Source organism: Macaca thibetana, chromosome 20 (genome assembly GCF_024542745.1).
Source record: "Macaca thibetana thibetana isolate TM-01 chromosome 20, ASM2454274v1, whole genome shotgun sequence".
NCBI lineage: Eukaryota > Metazoa > Chordata > Mammalia > Primates > Cercopithecidae > Macaca > Macaca thibetana.
The window spans coordinates 38,375,735-38,397,004 of record NC_065597.1 but is presented as its reverse complement, the minus strand read 5'-3'; the positions used below and the strand labels follow the sequence as shown (position 1 = coordinate 38,397,004).

General features: G+C 39.0%; 2 protein-coding genes across 7 annotated transcripts in view; one reads left to right on the top strand and one right to left on the bottom strand.

The window, feature by feature from the left end:
• Positions 1-21,270, top strand: part of FTO (FTO alpha-ketoglutarate dependent dioxygenase) — a 674,514-nt gene that overhangs the window by 147,114 nt on the left and 506,130 nt on the right. The gene's annotated exons all lie outside the window — the stretch shown is intronic.
• The window catches only part of RPGRIP1L (RPGRIP1 like), a 104,697-nt gene continuing 94,040 nt past the window's right edge, over positions 10,614-21,270 (bottom strand). For 5 of the 6 annotated variants that reach the window (XM_050774881.1, XM_050774884.1, XM_050774885.1 and 2 more), the window contains 2 exons: positions 16,246-16,379; positions 10,614-12,903 (listed from right to left, as the gene is read on the bottom strand). In XM_050774881.1, coding sequence (XP_050630838.1) covers positions 12,791-12,903; positions 16,246-16,379 — 247 coding nt within the window. In that variant the 3' untranslated portion in view covers positions 10,614-12,790. The other variant, XM_050774883.1, reaches the window with a different exon arrangement.

Genomic DNA, 21,270 nt, shown 5'->3' with positions numbered 1-21,270 from the left:
CCTGACTTTATTTTCTTTACAAATGCCTTGATCTTTTGTCTGAAGTAGCAGATAATTATTTTTCCTTAAACTGTAATGTCTAGTAGCAGTTTTAATAGGTTGTTTCAGAGTTGATTGCTTTGAAGCAATCTTCCTACATGGTGGGCCTTTTAAATGCATAGATTCAGTTCTTACTTCAGGAAAATTTTCTTGAATTATAGTTTTATATATTAGTTCTATTTCAGTGTTTTTTTCTCTTATGCATCTCCAATTATATTATGTTTTGTCTAACTACTACATCTATCATTTTCTTACTGATTCTTTCTACCTCTTTCTTTAATTTCATTTACTTGGCTTTTTTTTTTTTTTTCATTTCTATCCACTATCTATCTTCCTTCTTCCTTAGTCTACTTTTGATCATACTTACTTTCTCTTAAGCACCTCATACTTCAATAATTTCAAGGTTATTGCTTTATTTATTTTTGAGGCAGAGTCTCACTCTGTTGCCCAGGCTCGAGTGCAATGGTGTGATCTCGGCTCACTGCAAGCTCTGTCTCCTGGGTTCAAGCGGTTCTCCTGCCTCAGCCTCTTGAGTAGCTGGGATTACAGGCAGCCACCACCACATCCGGCTAAAGTTTTGTATTTTTAGTAGACACAGAGTTTCACCATGTTGGTCAGGCTGGTCTCGAACTCCTGACCTCCGGTGATCCACCTGCATGGGCCTCCCAAAGTGCTGGGATTACAGGCGTGAGCCACCATGCCTGGCCAAGGTTATTTCTTTTTCTTCAGCTTCTTTCCTAATATCAGTTTCCCACTTTGTAAGTTCTAGTTTGTCCATTTCTATTTTGAGTTTTTAAATCCCTGATGTGTTTTTCCCTGTGTGCAACTGCTTAATTTTATTTAGTTCATTTGGGAATACTGTGTTACATTTTTTTTTCCCATAAGGGCTAGTTTTATTTCTTCTGGAGTTTCTTATCCACTGAAAAGTTTGTTTTTATTTTTTAGAGACAGGGTCTTGTTCTGTCACCCAGGCTCCATGGAGTGCAGTGGCATGATCATAGCTCACTGCAGCCTCGAACTCCTGGGCTCAAGTGACCCACATCAGCTCACTGCAACCTCCGCCTCCCAAGGTCAAGTGATTCTCCTGCCTCAGCCTCCCGAGTATGGTAAACTTCTGAGTAGCTTGGACTACAGGCATGTGCTGTCCTGCCTGGATAATTTTTTTATGTTTATTTTTGTAGAAATGGGGTCTCATTATGATGCCTAGGCTGGTCGTGAACTCCTGGCCTCAAACAGCCCTCCTGCCTTGGTCTCCCAAAGTGCTGGGATTATAGGTATGGACCACCACAACTTGCCAAGTTTTTTTAAACTTAAAAAAAATTAAAGTATAATGAATTCAGAAAAGTAAATAGCTGATAACACAAAGCTTCACTTTCCCCCTGCATTTATTATACCTTACCATTTATTAATCTTCCACCATTAAGAATCTATCACATGACAGGGTATACTCTCAACACCACTTACCATAAATAATGTCATTTTTTTTTGCCATCTGATTAGTGAGTGACCCTGGTTCGAGTCCCATTTTGATGTCTACTTTCTAGGGCTATTCCTGATTACTCTCTTAACCTGGGCTTCCTAAAAGCAGAGTCTGAAACAAGGGCTTGCATGCAGATGGCTTATTGGGGAAATGATTCTAGAAAGAGTGAGTGGGAAGAAGAAAACATAATAGATGGAAAAGCCAACAGGAACTTGTATTACCAAGTTGATCATCTTGTGAGTGTGGCTTAATCCTGCTAGACCCTCTGAATAGCTATATAGAATGCACCTTAATTGTCCATTAAAGGATGGAAAGGAAGAGTATTTATCCACTGGCTCCTGGTCTCATGGGTGAAGAGGATCCCTGGGATGTTTTCTCCATTGTGTTTGGATAAAGATGGGGAAGGGGAATGTGAGGTAGGGTCCAAGAGGTGTTTCATACTATTTTCTAATGGCTTCCACTGTTGCAGTTAAGACATCATCAGCTGTTGGGCCCGGCATGGTGGCTCATGCCTGTAGTCCCAGCACTTTGGGAGGCCGAGGTGGGTGGATCACCGGAGGTCAGGAGTTCGAGACCAGCCTGGCCAACATGGCAAAATCCTGTCTCTACTAAAAAATACAAAAAATAGCTGGGCATGGTGGCAGGTGCCTGTAATCTCAGTTACTCAGGAGTTGAGGCATGAGAATTGCTTGAACCTGGGAAGTGGAGGTTGCAGGGAGCTGAGATTGTGCCACTGCACTCCGGCCTGGGCGATAGAACAAGAGTCCATCTAAAAAAAAAAAAAAAAAAAAACCCAGAAATTTCCTCCTGGATCTTTAAAAACATAATGTCTAATTTTATGTCAAATTTCTCAAGATTGTCTTTGAATTCCATAAACATATCAAACATTGTTATTTTGAAGTTCATAGACGATGACTATTATCTGAATTACTTACGGATGTTTCACTCGTCTGTTATCTTAGTCTTCATTCATGTGATCTTGTCTCCTTATGTGCCTAGTTATAGTTAAAATGTGTAGCAAACATCATACATTAGTGTAGTGATAATTTGAAGGCCTAGATATCTTCTTCTAGAGATTTGTCTTTGCTTCTGACAGATGGCTAGGCTAGTTCTAGCAATCTCAGATCACCTTAATCCATTTAGAGATTGAGAAGGTTCAGAACAGGGCTTCAGTGTCAGTGAGTGCTAGTCTATTTCGTATTCACTGTTATTCTCATGGTTTAGCCTTTCAAAGTCACAGCTTAAAGCCTGGGGATTTACTGGGGTCTCCATCTTTGGTGTGCCTTAAATTCCAATCTTGTCCCTCAAAGTCTCATGAGTCTGCGGAAGCTCCATTCAGCTTCTCTCACCCTTGCTTTCAGATTGGCAGAGTCTCAAGGGGAAAATCAGCCTAAGTATCTGGCTCACCCTCTGGGCTTTCTTTGTTCCCAGATCTTGTTCCTGAAATTTATTACTGACTTAAATAGCTTGTGGGCATTCAAACCCTTCTATATATAATGTGTATTCTGGTTTTTCTAGTTGTTTTCAACAGGAAAGTTGGTTCAAACCATCACATTTACCATTACTGAGGGAGAGCTCCAAACTGCTGAAAAGGTTTTTCTTTCTTTTTAAAAAAAACATGGACTAATTTGTCTTACAGGCAGGCTCATGCCTGTAATCCTAGCACTTTGGGAGGCCGAGGTGGGCGGATCACCTGAGGTCAGAAGTTGGAGATCAGCCTGGACAAGATGGTGAAACCCTGCCTCTGCTAAAAAGACAATAATTAGCTGGGTGTGGTGGTGCATGCTTGTAGTCCCAGTTACTTGGGAGGCCGAGGCACGAGAATCGCTTGAACCCAGGTGGTGGAGGTTGCAGTGAGCTGAGATTGTGCCACTGCACTCCAGCCTGGGCGACAGAGTGAGAATCTGTCTCAAAAACAAGAATGAAAAAAAGCAAGTTGTATAAATAATGCCTGCAGCCTGACATTTATATAAATAAAAAAATAATTCTACGCCTATTCTGTGGGTACATGTACATACACAGAATGGTAAACTCTTGGTGGGCAGCAGATCTGGATAAGGGTGGTATTATTCAAGGGGATTTTACATCTGTATTATTCTGATTTTAGTGAAAATAGGGTCATGTATTATTTGCTATTTTCTTTTATTAAAAACATCATCATTATTAGAGACAGAGTCTCATTATGTTGCCCAGGGTGCAATATAATGGCTAGTAACAGGTGTGATCATAGTGCACTACAGCCTTGAACTTCTGGGCTCCAGTGATCTTCCTGCCTCAGCCCCCCAGTAGCTGGGAATACAGGTGCATGTGCCTAGCCACTTGTGTTATTTTAAAAAAAGTTACTCATACATAAGGAAAAGACAGGAAGCAAGCATGCCAGATATTAATGGCTAATTCTGGATGGTGGGGTTATAGGGGTCACTTTAAAAAATTTTTCTATATATACAGATATAAATTTTTCTATATATATATGTTTAAGACGGAGTCTCAGTCTGTCTCCCAGTCTGGGGTGCAGTGGTGTGATCTCAGCTCACTGCAACCTCTGCCTCCCAAGTTCAAGTGATTCTCCTGCCTCAGCCTCCCGAGTAGCTAGGACTACAGGCATGTGCCACCATGCCAGGCTAATTTTTGTATTTTTAGTAGAGATGGGGTTTTACCATGTTGACTAGGTTGGTCTTGAACTGCTGACCTCAGGTGATCCACCCGCCTCAGCTTTCAAAAGCGTTGGGATTACAGGCATAAGCTGCTGCACCCAGCCAATTTTCTTACACAGCTTTATTGAAGTATAACTGACAACTGCTGAAAAGTTTTGACTTTCATTTTGTTTTCTTACAGAATATGGATGTAGGATTCTCTTTTTTATTAAAACTTATTTGATTTGGAATTTTTCTGGACCAGGTAAGATATCACATGGGTGATGGAAGGATTTGGGTGGCTTACAAGTTTCTTTCTTTCTTTTTTTGACAGAGTCTTGCTGTGTTGCCCAGGCTGGAGTACAATGACGTGATCTCGGCTCACCGCAACCTCCACCTCCTGGATTCAAGCAATTCTCCTGCCTCAGTGTCCCAAGTAGCTGGGATTACAGGTGCCTACCACCACACCCAGCTAATTTTTTGTATTTTTAGTGGAGACAGGGTTTCGCCATGTTGGCCAAGCTGGTCTTGAACTCCTGACCTCAGGTGATCCACCTGCCTTGGCTTCCCAAAGTGCTGGGATTACAGGCGTGAGCCACCACGCCCGGCCAAGAGGCTTACAAGTTTCTTAGCTCAACAATGTCCTCTGCTGTTGTTAGTGAAGGGCCACATCCTTTAATAAAAAATTGTATTTATTTTATTATTTACTTACTTTTTTCCAATAGGTTTATGGGGAACAAGTGGTGTTCAGTTACTTGAATAAGTTCTTTAGTGGTGATTTCTGAGATTTTGGTACACCCATCACCCAAGCATTTTACACTGTGCCCAATGTGTAGTCTTTTATCCATCATCCACCTCCCACCCTGATATGGTCTGGCTTTGTGTCCTCACCTAAATCTCATCTTTAATTGTAATCCGAATTGTAATCCCCATGTGTTGAGGGAGGGACCTTGTAAGAGGTGATCAGACCATGCAGACTGTTTCTCCATGCTGTTCTTGTGATAATGAGTGAGTCTCATGGAATCTGATGGTTTTATAAGGGGCTTTCCCCTCTTCATTCTATACTTCCATTTCCTGCTGCCATGTGAAGAAGAACATGTTTGCTTTCCCTTCCGCCATGATTGTAAGTTTCCTGAGGCCTCCCCAGCCATGAGGAGATTCTATTAAAGAGATTCTATTAAATCTCTTTCCTTTATAAATTACCCAGTCTCAGGTATTTCTTCAGAGCTGTGTGACAACTAACACACACCCTTTCTCCTGAGTCCCCAAAGTCCACTGTATCATTCTTATGCCTTTGCATCCTCATAGCTTAGCTTCCACTTATGAGTGAGAACATTCAATGTTTGGTTTTCCATTCCTGAGTTACTTCAGTTAAAATAATGGTCTCTAATTCCATCCAGGTTGCTGTGAATGCCATTATTTCATTCCTGTTTATGGCTAAATAGTATTCCATGGTGTGTGTGTGTGCGTACTCACACACACCACAATTTCTTTATCCACTCATTAATTGATGGGCATTTGGGCTGGTTCCATATTTTCACAATTGTGAATTGTGCTACTATCTTGTGAATTGTGCATGTGCAAGTATCTTTTTCCTATAATGACTTCTTTTTCTCTGGGTGGATACCCAGTAGCACAACTGCTGGATCAAATGGTAGTTCTATTTTTAGTTCTTTAAGGATTCTCCACACTGTTTTCCATAGTGGTTGTATTAGTTTACATTCCCACCTGCAGTTTAAAAGTGTTCCCTTTTCCACCACATCCACAGCAACAGCTATTATTTTTTGATCATGGCCATTCTTGTAGGAGTAAGGTGGTATTGCTTGTGGTTTTGATTTGCATTTCCCTGATTATTAGTGATGTTGAGATTTTTTTCACAGGTTTTTTGGCCATTTGTATATCTTCTTTTGAGAATTGTCTATTCATGTCATTAGCCCACTTTTTGATGGGATTGTTTTTTTCTTGCTGATTTGAGTTCCTTGTAGATTCTGGATAGATGTATAGATCCTTTGTCAGATATATACATTGCTAAGATTTTCTCCCACTCTGGAGGTTGTCTGTTTAGTATGCTGACTGTTCCTTTTTCCATGCAAAAGCTCTTTAGTTTAAGTCTCACCTATTTATCTTTGTTTTTGTTACGTTTGCTTTTGGGTTCTTGGTCATGAAGTCTTTGCCTAAGCCAATGTCTAGGAGGGTTTTTCCCAATGTTATCTTCTAGAATCTTTATGGTTTCAGGTCTTAAAGTCTTTGATCCATCTTGAGTTGATATTTGTACAAGGTGCGAGATGAAGATCCAGTTTAATTCTTCTGTGTTTTGCCAATTATCTCAGCACCATTTGTTGAGTAGTGTCCTTTCCTCACTTTGTTTTTGTTTGCATTGTCGAAGATCAGTTGGCTGTAAGCATTTGGCTTCATTTCTGGGTTCTCTATTCTGTTCCACTGGTCTATGTGCCTATTTTTATACAAGTACCATGCTGTTTTGGTGACTATGGCCTTATAGTTTGAAGTCAGGTAATATGATGCTTCCAGATTTGTTCTTTTTGCTTAGTCTTGCTTTGGCTATGTGGGTTCTTTTTTGGTTTTATATGAATTTTAGGATTGTTTTTTCTACTTTTGTGAAGAATGATGGTGATGTTTTGATGGGAACTGCTTTGAATTTGTAGATTGCTTTTAGCAGTATGGTCATTTTCACAATATTGATTCTGCCCATCCTTGCGCATGGGATGTGTTTCCATTACTTTGTGTTGTCTATGATTTCTTTCACCAGTGTTTTGTAGTTTTCCTTGTAGAGGTCTTTCACTTCCTTGGTTAGGTGTACTCCTAAATATTTTATATTTTTTTGTAGCTATTGTAAAAGGGGTTGAGTTTTTGATTGGATTCTCAGCTTGGTTGCTGTTGGTGTATAGCAGAGCTACTGATTTGTGTACATTAATTTTGTATCCTAAAACTTGCTGAATTAATTTATCAATTCCAGTAACTTTTTGGAGGAATCTTTAGGGTTTTCTAGGCCTATGATCATATCATCAACAAATAGTAAGTTTGACTTTCTCTTGACCAATTTGGATGCCCTTTCTTTCTCTTGTCTGATTGCTCTGCCTAGGGCCATTTCCTTAATAAATGGCCTTTTATTGATACTGATACCACTTAATGATATTATCTTGTCGCACTGGGGCCCATAGTTTCTGGTGGTTCCTTCTTTCATTTCACTATCATAGCTCCAGAGATAGATTCACCTTCTAAAATGCCCCCTTTCTTTTCCAGAAGTGCTTTCCAAAGCTGCCACCTCTGGTCCTAATCTATCTTTCAATCCCCTTCCTGTTACTTCCCCTGTAGCTAATGCTCTGGTCCACCAGCCCTCAGATCAGTTCTCAGTATTTCCCCACTCAGAGTGGCCCTTCTCCTTCTGTGGGAACCTTAGTTGATATTATTTGTGTTCTGCCATCACTAGAATGCTGCCACACTCTCCTCTTATGCTCAATCCTTACCTTGCCTCCCCATCTGGTGTGGGCTTCTGAGCTGATGTGTATTTCCCCCTTTTACACATAATGCGTGTAGAATTTTGTCTCCTAGTTATGTTGTAGGAAAGGGTTATTTCTTGTACTATTAGGACCCAGAATAGTAATACCTCCATAAATACGTATAATTTTTGTCAACTAAAAATATAAAACACAAATATTTTTACCTTTTAGGTAGGATTGTTTTAGCTATCCTTTTGCTATTGATTTCTAATTTTGTTGCATTTTGCTTAGAGAAATATATATTGTAAGACTTCAATTCTTTGGAAATTGAGACTTCCTCTATGGCTGAATACATAGTTGATTTTTTCTTTCCATGTTCCATGTGCATCCCATATTCGTTTTAGCAATCATGTTAAGCAAATCTAGACTTTTTCTTACATTTTTGATCTGCCACTGACAGTGAAAAGCTATTACTAAAATGGATGCAGCCATAGCATTTTTCCATAGTTCTGTCAGTTGTTGCTTCATGTATTTTGAGGCTATACTGTTTGGTGTTACATAAGTTTACATGCATATATCTTTAACTTGTTCTTCCCTCTAACAGCATAGAATATCCTTCTTTGTTGTCTTTTTTGACCTGGAGCTCTATTTTGTCTGATATTAAAATAGTTACCCTGTCTTAATCTTTACATAGTCAATATGCCTTTGCTTTATAGCTGTCTTTCCTCTCTTTGTTAGTAAAGTCTTCCCAACCTTAGGTTGTATGTACAGTGTCTTACATTTTCTTCTAAAATTTCTCTTTTTTTTCCACCAACCTGATGAACAAAATTAAAAAACACGTAAAAAATTTCTCTTATTTTCATTGTTGTTAATGATGACATGTGTACCTATGACAAAACAACATTTGCACCAAATCAAGCTGCATTTTAATGACATATATCCTTGAATTTTTAAAAAAATTCCTTATGCTTCAGTTCCTTACCAGTGATTCCTGAGAGCTTTCTGAGTTCCAGCCTCTGCTACTTCACTATAAAAAGATACAAGAAGCAAAGATACAAAAATTAGCTTGCTGTTTCCTCAGTTTCATAATGGCTAAGAGTGCTCCTGTCATGTTAAATTAAGACAAATCTTAACACAAAGGAACGTTTTGGGAAGGCCACTGGAGCTGTCACAGATGCTGGTATCTCAAGAAGTGGCTGTCTCACCAAGAAAAGAAACAGTAAAGAGAAAGGAAAAAAAAACAGCAAAGGGGAAGGAAAAAAATGTGATTTGACTAGCTAAAAATAAGTAGGAGAACAGACAGATGGGAGGAGATGTTCAGTTGAATATAGATGTGAACAAATTAGATAGTAGGAATATAAAAATCAAGATGTTAAATTTTATTTAAAAAGAAAAATGGTGCGCAGTGAAGACAGAGGTAATGCCGTTTTAGGGATGAAAAAAGTGAATCTCAATAGAGTGAGAAGAGACAAAAAGCAGAAAAGTCAAACAGCATCTACCTCAGAAAAGAGGTCATGATCAAAGTCTAAGAGTACCAGATTGCACTTCCGAAAGCCTGAAGGAAAAACATAGCTTGATATATTAGCGAATGTCATATGGCAAATGAAAGGGCAAGAACAAGAGGTATAAGAATACCAGTAATATGGGCCCAATTTTCCAGGCGGTCAGGCTGGAAGGTGCAGTCCACTGGTGGCACTTTGAAATGGAAGTGAAAATTCTACCTTGTAAGATAAAAGAGATTAGGATGAGGAGATGTTTTCTAATTCTATATTTTTAGTTTTCAAAACACTTGTTTCTCTTGCTTTGATATTTTCTATTTCTGGTTGACCTGGAGGTTGTTTTTGTTCTGAACAAAGGGGATGTAAATCTGTGTTTGCTCCCATTCATGGATTTAATTAGGCATGTTGCCCAATCTCTAATAAATCACGGGTTTAGTTTTTCTTTGTTAAGGTAGTCAGAGGCATGAGTGACTTATTAAAATGTATACTGATTGTTGGGGATGAATTATCATCCTGATATTGTCAATCACTCAATTATTTTTTATCCCAAAAGCTCTCTCCTGGTTGTTTTGTCCTACACAAAGATGACATTTTATTTTCATATTTGTTCACAGACATGATTCACATTTTTCTATCTAGTGCATAAGGAAATCATTCTAGATTCAGCAATAGTGCCAGTTTGACTAAAAAAAAAAATATTTTCCATATCCACAAAAATGTTAATCAGATTCTTGTTAGAACATGTGTAAGAACTGGTTTTCATTTTCACAGCTCTTGATGTCAGATTACTAAAATAATTTATGTTTTGTTGTGGGAACATGAGTGCACGCAAAATCTCTCCAATCACATGACCACTTCTCTGCCCACACGTCTTCATAACACATAGAAATTATTTGTGTTTTGTGGTAACGAATGAATGGCAGGAACAGCAGAATTTCAATGTGGCCTTTCTTTATTTGATTAAACATATTCTCTATTTATTCTTAAAAAAAACTAATTTAAGCTAAATGGCAGTAAACCATGATAATTTAGAAAACATGTTGAAACTGAGAGTGAAGAGAAATGTTCTTTACGTAAACCACACTGTAAACCATAAAACTTATTTTTGTCAACTGCTTTTCATGACAGTGGCTGGGAATTTGACATTTCTACTACAGTAGGCAAAAAAACATGTAAAATACACTCTCCCACATACCACATCACATCTCTATTTATATTTCCAAACTAAAAGCATTACAACCCAAAAAAGTGCTGAGTGCACTGCTCCAGTTACACCAAGAACTGTACATTCACACCAGTAACACCTTAAGCTGGTATCTGTGTGCTAAGGCCACTGTGGTGGCCCCTGACGCCAAGCCCTCTTCAATGGATCCAGTTTGGCTCACCAAGAGAAAACCCAAAAGGTGGTAAGCTTTTCAATGGCCTCAGGTTACCACAAGATAAAAATGTGTCAGCAGCAATTAGCTATGAAAATGAGTGTTGTGAAAATTCGCAATAGTTTGAATATTTTAAAACTAGAAATCTTTAATACGACAGTAAACAATGTGACAGAAACATGGCTGCTTCTCTAATCTTGTATAAGATATGCATTCCGTACAGGTGACTGGGTCCCAGAAGTTTTCTAAGAAACACTTTTCCTTTCCACTTAATGATCCTAAGAAGCCAGTGCAATCTGGTTCTTCTCCCTGCAGAAGGGTTATTTAGTTTGGGATGTAACATTTTACAACAATAATACAAACCTCCTGGGAGAATACCACAATAAATGTCTCAAAAACCACTCAGTTAATCCCAGGGTATAATCTGGCTGTTTTAAATTACTGCAGGGAATATTATGGGCCTTAATGACACTGTAACTGCATAAAGCCAAAGAAAGCTAGAAAGAGGGGCCAAAAAAATGAGCTCAGAGCCAGCCTAAGTGACAACAAACATGTGGTTGTTTACTAGGATTGGAGAGGTTTAGTCTGCAGATGTTTGTGGTCTCTAGAAGGTTCCAGAGGAATGAGTTATTATGAAGATTTGCCGAGTTGGATGAGAGCAAGATTCTTCTCGGAGATGGCAGGCCCCAGGACAGACAGGCCCAGTGGTATAGACAGAATTTATAGATTTCTGTGGTCAGATCATACTCTACTGGTCCCACAATGTACATCAACAAATTAATATTGTACGGATGTCATTTCAAAGCCTCCTAAAGACGAGAGTCATTATTGAAGCCATTAGAGCACAGATGGTTCAAACTATATGCAGATATTCATACTTGCATTTTTGCATTATAGCTGCTTTTTTTTTCTATTGAACTGTAATGAATTGTCTCATAATCTATTCCATCTTCTTGCCATTAGCAGGCTTTGAATGTTCACAAATAGGAGCAAAGAACTCATTTTCCAGAGCTTTAATCACACAAAGAGGGAATGCCTAATTCTCTAAATGAAATGGTCTGTGATCACTGAAGCAGAGATTTAATATATCACGGCAAATTAGGTAGATTTTAATAAATTACTTATCTCCCTGAATACTTTACATATGCTTAAGAAGGAACATAGCCTGTTTGCAAACAGTGAAAACCCACAGCCTATAAAAATCCTTTGAAGAAAATGACAAATAAAAAAGTAAATTAAAAAATGAAATGCATTATATCCTAGACCTCTAGAGACAATTCCTTTGCAGCATTGATTCACAGCTCCATTAAAAATATCAATTAAATCCTTCAGTGAGATTGGGTAAAAGCTAGAAAATTAACTTTCGGAGCTGCTTTTCGAGGATCTGGTTACCCAGATACACCCCGGCACTGTACTGGCTTGATGTAAATTTAAATAATGATAAAAAGATACTCCTTTCACGTCTAACTAAGCATATCAGAATTTGAGTTATACTTTTCATAATTTCTTTCTATGTCATATGCCGTTTTCAACGTGTAAATTTCACATCTATCTATATACCTATCTCCTTTTTATATATACAGCCTTGGATCCCATATCACCATTACAAATACATGAAAATAATACAAATAGAATGAACTTTTACGAAAGAAAAACAAAAAACTTGCGGTCATTGAATAAGTTGGTGCTAAGTTTCATTCTTTATATTTAATTGATAGAAACTGCATGCATCAAAGAAAATGCATACTGAGCTTTAATGTGCATAAAATGGATATTAGCATTTTAAAGAGGAAGATTAACACATTAATCCAAGTAATTTTCATATATTGCTTCTAATAAAATCTTCACAGTATAAAACTCTTAATGAGGCTAATCATAGGCATTCCATTTAGTGGGACAATTAGGGATAACATAAAAGTATTTCTTTTTCATAGGTTTTCTAAGATTTATGCTTTTGCTTATTAAAAATAAAAATGGGAATTACATTTCAGTTCTTCCTAAGAAAATGTTGCAAATGCAAATAGACTTTCTCATGCTATCATGTAGGTATACATTATTGAGAAGGTACTGCCCATTATGGAGAACTTAAGTCCTGAGGGTTGGCAGTTATGAGAAGGAGGGAGTAGAGAAATAAACAAACGAAAAAGTATACAAAACTTCAACACTTCAAACCCAGGTCTCCCCACTCCCAGCTTCCCATGAATTATGTAGATTATATACACCAGAGTAGTTACAAAAATCTCATGTAGGAGCTTTCATGTGAGCATTTACTCAGGAGTAGGAGATGCTTCTGGAACAGTTGTTTTCAAGCCTCCAAGTCATCTCTGTATTGCTCGTAGACAGACCGGAGGGCATGGAGAGCTTCGACTGTTACCCTGAGCTTGCCAATACCTTTACCATCTGCTCGTGCATCAAAAACTAGGGAGAAAAGAGCAGGAATGTGTTAATATTGTTCAACAGATTTTTCTTTGGAAAGGCTCGCAGACAGAAACAGTAGTTGAAAAGATGAAAATAGTTCTACAGAAGTCCAAAGTTCACTGGCATCTTGGGTATTTAAAGAATAATCCTTGTCACGTGTGCATGGAGATGAGCATTTGAGACGTACTGCATGGACCTGGACATATTGCTCGTGGAGCTAAAACTAATGAGTTAATCCTGAAGTTTACCTAGTGAAAGCCTCTAGGATAATGACCCTCACGTTGCAATCAGAATTTTTAAGCTAGTGGCTGGGTGTGGTAGCTCATGCCTGTAATCCCAGCACTTTGGGAGGCCGAGGTGGGGGGATCACCTGAGGTTGGGAGTTTGAGACTAGCCTGATCAACATGGAGAAACCCCGTCTCTACCAAAAAAAAAAAAAAATAGCTGGGCATGGTGGTGCATGCCTGTAGTCCCAGTTGCTCAGGAGGCTGAGGCAGGAGAACCGCTTGAACCCAGGCGGTGGAGGTTGCGGTGAGCCGAGATCATGCCACTGTATTCCAGCCTAGGCAACAAGAGCGAGACTCCTTCTCAAAAAAAAAAAAAAAAAAAAAGTATTTAAGCTAGTAAGCAGTAAGTCTAAAGGGAATTTATGATAATCTATATAGTGTTTCAGAATGGCAAATGCTGTATAGATGTTACATGATCATAGCTTGAATTAGTTATTTATCTTTCTGAGGAAAACATTCCATTTAAAATAGATTTTATGTGGAATTAGAAAAGATTAAAATGGCAGACCCAAGAATCTTAAGGTTTGTGGGTTTGAGTATACGTGGGATTTTCTTAGAGGGGCCACTCCTTTCAGAGGTGTCCCAAAGGTAGACTTGGGCTCAAGTGATCCCCACACTGTGGCCTCCCCAAGTGTTAGGATTAGAGACCTGAGCCACTGCACCCAGTCCGGAAGGTGGACTATTTGACGGGAGCCAAGGGCATTCTCTGGGCTCGGTGGTGGGAGCCAGATGGGATGCTGATTAAACCCCTGAGACTCCATCCCTTGTGGACAACGATAATGGCTAGTGACTCAAGGCCAGAAACCTGGACTTTCTAAGTTTGATAGCACTTATCACTTATGGGTCTTTATATAGTTTCCTTTTTTTTTTTTTTTTTGACAGTGTCTGGCTCTGTCACCCAGGCTGAAGTACAGTGGTGTGATCTCAGATCACTGAAACCTCTGCCTCCAAGGGTCAAGCCAACCACCCACCTTAGCCTCCTGAGTAGCTAGGACTACAGTTGGGCGCCATCATGCCCAGCTAACTTTTACATTTTTTTGTAGAGATGGGGTTTCGTCATGTTGCCCAGGTTGGTCTTAAAACTCCTGAGCTCAAGCAATCCACCTGCCTTGGTCTCCCAAAGTGCTGGGATTACAGGTGTAAGCTACCACACTGGCTTAGTTTCCAGTTTATAATTCCTTGTGGTTTTCCTTGAACTTTAATATATGTGTGTGTGTGTTTTTTCCAAGAAAATTTGTTAGAAAGCCTTAAAACTTGATACATAAAGAGTTAGGTGCAGAAACTGAGCATTGGTGAAGTCAAAATGGCACGAGTGGTCCCCAGCTCATTCTCTGGAGCTGTCATCTCTGCTTTGGGACTTCTCACTTCTATGCTTGCCACAGAACAAAGCAGTAAAATCCCAACCTCACCTATGCCTAATCTTCTGGCTCTTTCCCAAAACATGGCCACAATAGCTGGCTGTGTCAGATCAGTGGGTCATATGTGATCTCACAGAAGAAGATGGGTTGCTAAACAACTGTCTGGAAAAAATGCCAAGAATATAAAGTAGAGATAATTGTGGTATTTTTGTCAGACTTTCTTGGTCCTGGTAGTCTTTAATAGGGTTCAGGTGAATATTTCAATCCTCTCATCTTTTTCTCTGTGCCAAAGTTGGGACCAACTGCCATGTGGTTAGAAATGTACAGTTTATAAAGGTTTCCCAGAAGAAGTTTCTAATTTGGTTATTTGGTCTACTTTGGTTAATTATTTGGCTTGAGCCTGACTTTTGAGCACTTGACACACACCTAGGACAAGCAGCTTGACAATGAACCAGGGCTGAACTACAGCGTAAGCAGAATGCCTGGCTCTTAAGAGGTGCTCACTTCAGTGTTTGTTGAATGCACAAGTGAATATGTAAACAAGTCATGCACATTTTTCCAGAGATGGCTCTGCTAACTCAACAAACGGGACTAGGAATCAGCTTTATTTCTCTATTTACTACATAAAGCCTAGGCCATCTCTGATTATGATTTTAAAAAGTCTCATTAATAAAACAATTTAGCATGTTCTAGAAACAGAAGAATAGAGAATAGAAATTAAGCATTGTTGGGAATCACAACTAGTGAGGTAAAAATCCAGGACAGCACATTTGTCAGGAACAGATCAAATGTCATTACTCCTCACAAATTCCTGGTGGGAAGTAAGGGATCAAAACTACTTCCTTGCTGTGACTGTATCACTACATTGCAACACTGAATTAAAGAGAAGCCTTGAGAAAGACACTATCAGGATCACTCAGAATAACATGCTTAAGGTTAAGTACCTTAGTAGAAATAAGGCTTCCATAAACATTAACAGAATAACATGCTTAAGGTTAAGTACCTTAGTAGAAATAAGGCTTCCATAAACATTAACAGAATAACATGCTTAAGGTTAAGTCTTAACTGAAATGTGGCTTCCATAAACAACCTTGGAAAAACATCTGGCCAGGCTTAGTGGCTCACGCCTGTAGTCCTGGCATTTTGGGAGGCTGAGGTGGGCAGATCACTTGAACCAAGGAGTTCGAGACCAGCCTGGGCAACATGATGAAACCCTGTCTCTATACAAAATACCAAAAAATTTAGCTGGGTGTGGTGATGCACGCATGTAGTCCCAGGTACCTGGGAGGTTGAGGTGGGAGAATTGCTTGAGTCTAGGAAGTTGAGGCTGCAGTGAGCCAAGATTGTACTCCAACTTGGGTGACAGAGCACAACTCTGTCTCAGAAAACAAACAAACAAACAAACAATGGCCAACTTTTTCTCATACCTTCACCCAATACTAAAAAATGAATAATTCCTTGTGAAGCTAAATTAATTATTTTACAATTTCTGTTCATTCAAAGGAAAGCAGGTGGGGAAGGCAGGAAAAGGATATTGGAAGACACTTTAGCTTCAATAAGGCGTCAACTTGAGTTGTAAAGGACTCAAGTAACGTGTGACTCAGCATACTTGGAGCCAGCAAAAAGAGGGTTTCAATAAAGAGTTTGGAGTTCAGCAATTGTTGGTTGCACAAACTGAGTAACATTTTCACCCATACCATCGATGTTTTGCTCAATGAGGTCTCTCCCTTCCTGAAACATGTTGGCAAGGTCAATGTGAGCCACGCCAATGTCCTCACACTCCAGGTCCTGCTCATCCTCTGGAGGGTCACTGACCACGGTGAAGCGAATGCTGGTAAGGTAGAGATCAGAGAAAGTCATCACCAAGTGAGAAGAAATCACCACAAGACAAAACTCCCAAATGGGGTGTTATCACTAGGTATAAAATGTTAAAGTTTCCAATTATTACAATAAAAAGAAAGGTACACTAGGTTAGATAAGTTATTATATGAACTATTAGAATTGTTATGAAACACCCAATCTTCAAATGAACACTAATCCACTTTCTAAGCACTGATTAACATTTATCTCTATAATCTGAGAAAATTACTAGGCAAAGAGAAGGACCAGATATTCACTCTTTTACATACTATCTGATTGTATTTTGACACCTCTACTTTTAAGGCTAAAAGGATGAAGTGAATAAAGACCATGGAGGTTCAATGGTCAGCATTTTCCATAGAAACATAACATTTCCTATAGAAACCCACAACTCTGGAGTTGCTACTAAGGACTTTAACAAAACTGTATGTATTCTACAAAACGCAGAGATCATGCTCCCAGGGTAACATTTGAATCATGTTAGATAAATGTTGTAACTCTGCCCAACAGTTATATCAAATGTTTGTATTACTTCAGCAATCTTTAACTTACAATCATAGCATCCAAGTTTTATTTTACTTTAAGACATATAATTGTAGGGTTCTGATGGAACTGATTTGAATTAGTGGCTTTTGCGGAGGCCAAATGCAGTTGGATTGACCAAATGACAGGAATTTACAGTTAAGTACTCTTTTGATATGTCTTGGCAGCATAGCTTAAACCATAGATGCTTGTAAACTTTACCATTTTAAACTTTTCAAAATGTATCCATCCCAAATCAGAAACAAAACAAGAAACATAAAAATCTACATCTCTGAGAAATCATGCCTTGAAAAACACAAATAAAATCCTTTCCAAACGCTTATAGGTAAACATGACAATACATTTAACCAACTTGCTGAAAGTAAGTATTCTACATTGAATTCCTTTACTAAGTCTCTGTTTTTAGCTAGCAATAAGAATTTTTTTGTTTTTTGTGTTTTTTTTTTGAGACAGAGTCTCACTCTGTCACCCAGGCTGGAGTGCAGTGATGCAATCTCGGCTCACTGCAACCTCTGCCTCTTGGGTTCAAGTGATTCTCCTGCCTCAGCCTCCCTAGTAGCTGGGATTACAGGTGCCCACCACCACATCTGGTTAATTTTTGTATTTTTAGTAGAGATGAAGTTTCACTATATGTTGGCCAGGCTGGTCTCCAACTCCTGATTTCAGGTGATCTGCCCACCTTGGCCTCCCAAAGTAATGGGATTACAGGCGTGAGTCACCGCACCCGGCCTGCAATAAGTTTTTATTAGAAAACAGAAATCCTTTAGGTCAAAATCACAGTTAACACCTACTCACAAAATAATTATAGAGAGTACAGATCTTGGCCTTCAATGTGGTACAAAGGAATTTTTATAACATGTATAAGACAGAGGGATTAAGATGGAGTGGTTAAAGGCCTCCATTCTGGGCTCAAATTCCTGCTTTCCTACTGCTTAGCTGTGTGACCTTAGCCATATTACTTAACCTCTCTCATCTCAGTTTCCTTACCAGTGGAATGGAGATAATTATACCTATCTTACAGGGCTCTTGTGAGGATCAAATGAGATGATACAAGTGAACTGTTGCCTGGAACACAGTAAGCACTGAGTAAATGTTTGCTCTTTTTTTAGTAGTATTTTTAATATAGATAGAGCTGCTTATGCTTCTACATTTCTAAGGAGAGAGAAAAACGTGGCATTGGAAAAGCTTGTTTCAATTGAAATTTTAGTTAGATTCCCAAATAATACATTGATTATATCATCCAATTAAGTAAGATGAATGATGATGAAATAAGTTTTCCTAAAATGAATTGGGAAAAGAGGAAGAATTAAAACTGCTTAGAAAAGGAGGAATTAAAAGTAATATATAATGCACATATTATAACACAAGACTTACAGAAAAGACTGAGGCTATGAAGACTGTAATAATAATGTTAAGTGTTATCTTCATACAGTGTCTCATATCTAAGGATCATGTCTGTATCACTTTACAAATGCAGACAATTACCTCCACTGAATATATGAGAATTCTGTGGCAAAAGAAAGCCTTCTAAATGCCAGAGAAAGAACTAGAAATTTAAAAATGCAATATTTCTGGCTTTAAATTCTATATAGAGAAAAATAAGATGTCAAAAACAAAATTAAGAAACCAGAAAGTTAAGCTGAAAAGGGAGGAAAAGTACACTAAAATCATTTAAGAATTAAAACTAATTTTTAAAAAATAACGAATAGACACACACAGAATCTTACATCTTACTTCCAACACTGCCAAAACAAAAAGGCAAAACTTTGTTCCATGTCTGGAAGAACGCTTACAGTCTAGTCTGAGGACCTGGATCAACACAGGGGGCAGATGTCAAGCACTCAGGTGGAAGGAAACACAGGAAGTGCTACCTGAGCTACTTCTGCCTCCTCTTCCCACCTCTTTCTCCTGCCACTCTACTTCTCAGTGAGACCAGACTTGCTAACCACCTCTGCCTGGTCCTGGAACACATCTCTCTATACTCCTTCATGCCTGGAGTTCCCTCTGCCCGAAACGATATTCTCTGAGCTTTTTGTGACTTGGCTGAGTCCTCTCATCCTTCATGAGCTAGCTTACGTGTCACCTCCTCAGATTCAATGCTGAGGATTCACTGAATTTGATTCAGCTTTCACTGTTATTTTCTATTTTGGCATTTAACTTGTTTGGTTTTCTCTTAGTCTTACTGCAAATGTAATTAGTTTATCTGTCTATTTATTATCATAGTCTGTCTTCCTCAGGGGTGGATCTGTTCAACAGAACACTGTTAACAAGAAAAAACTGAAACCAAAAAGGGACCTTAAGTCAGTGTTAAACTATGACTTCAAATAAATACTGTTTGAAGGCACATTTCAATATATTACCTCCCTTTTAAAGTGACACATGTATATTTGCAGATACAGCATGGGGTGGCATGCAAAGGTACTATATATAATTTATTATACAATGTCTATAACTTTAGACATGTCGGGGAAGATACGTCAAACTTCTCCAACCGTCGCTTTGTAGGTTATCACCAATATTCAACAGGGTTGCTGTCTGAGAAAGTGAATTCTCATAAACTAGGAGCTACTTTAAATAATGTGACCTCTGAATATTTAAAAAAGGTGAGAACGTTTGCTGGAATAACAATTGGCTTTTGGCTGTGGAAAAACATACATGTAAATGCCTATTTCCCTTAGGAAAATGATACTGTTGAGGGAGAGCAGTAAATGGGGCCATCCTCTCCCATGGTGGTTCGAGGAGTGCATGGCCAGTACTCAAACACTCATCCATGGTTGGAAGCCCTGAGCCAGTCATTTGGCACCTGCAACACCTATCTTTCTAAAAAATGACATGAACATTTGTTTCTTTGGCGGGTGTTGACAGAAACAACCATGGGAGAGTGGGAGTCATTACAGTTACTGTGGACTTTTCTCTTTGACACAGGGTCTTGCTCTGTCACCCAGGCTGGAGTACTGTGGCGCAACCATTGCTCACTGCAAGCTTGAACTCCTGGGCTCAAGCGGTCCTTCCTCCTCAACCTTCACAGTAGCTGGGACTACAGGTGCATGCCACCATGCCTGGCTAATTTTTAAAAATTATTTTTAGTAGAGATAGGGGGTCTCACTATGTTGCTCAGGCCAGTCTCTAACTTCTGGGTGCCAGGGATCCTTTTGCCTTGGCTTCCCAAAGTGCTAGGATTAGAGGTATGAGCCACCACACCTGGCCTTTTTAAATTTCTTAATCTATTCTGGTACAAATAAGTGGGTCCTCTGAGGAAAGGCAGGTCTAACATGAAAGCAGAACTTGCTTTTAAATTTTTAAAATAAACACTTTTGGGGTAAAAAAAATTGTCTCCCAATACGTTACAATATGATCTCACGTTTCAGAAACAAAGCGAACACAGAGGCAGACAAAGAAGACTGAATAGGCTACCGAATCGCAGCCCAGGACTTGTCCATGGGAACTGAGCTCCATCCTAGACAGCCATGGTGCAGCTCGCTGACCGTAGGGAAGCAGATGCCATGGCCACCGCTGTTTATTCCCTTGTCACTCATGACCTGGGGTGACCCTGGGGGACTGGTGGTTTTGAAGGGGGCCCTGAAAGAAGCTGAAACAAGTCAAACCGGAGTGATTACCATCCTGGAAAAAGTAGAGCCTCAGGCTTAACAGGATTTTACCTTTCCTTCAGAAATAAAAACTGAGATCCAAAGAAATGATGTATTTCAGGAGCTAGTGAAAGAATAGTGATAAAGCTATATTATCAGATCCCAAGAGCTAAGAATTCCAGTGTCTCTTCTTCAAACAGAAGATAAAATGCTAGTTTGGAAGCTCTTTTGAAAAACATGTCTTTAACTTTATGGCCCTCTGGAAAGGAAAGAACTTGAGTCTCCCAAGGCGGCAGAGTCAGTGCTGTTTTTGAGGCAGTGATAGGCTGTGTCATCAGTAGGTCATAAGGCAAGGAGAAGTGGGCAATGGAGACAGAAGAGGTGTACTCAGGCCGAGGGAGGAGGGCCAGCAAGGGGCACTGGAGAAACCAGCTTGCGGTTAACAAGCAGCACAGGGGTAACTCCTCAAACTCTGCGGCAGAAGCTCACACAGAAGCACTAACTTTTTAAGATCAGTTTTTTTTTCTTCTGAAAATTATATACATATATTTTCTCTACTGAACCAGAATTGCAAGGTATCCTATTTAAATTAGAAAAAAATGCCTTCAAAAAATAATAATGAAATGATGGCTTATTAAACAGTGATAGTAAGATACAAATGAGTCTGAAAGGCTGATGAGCCATTACAAACAATAATATTAATGTCACTACTTACAATGATTGCAATTAACA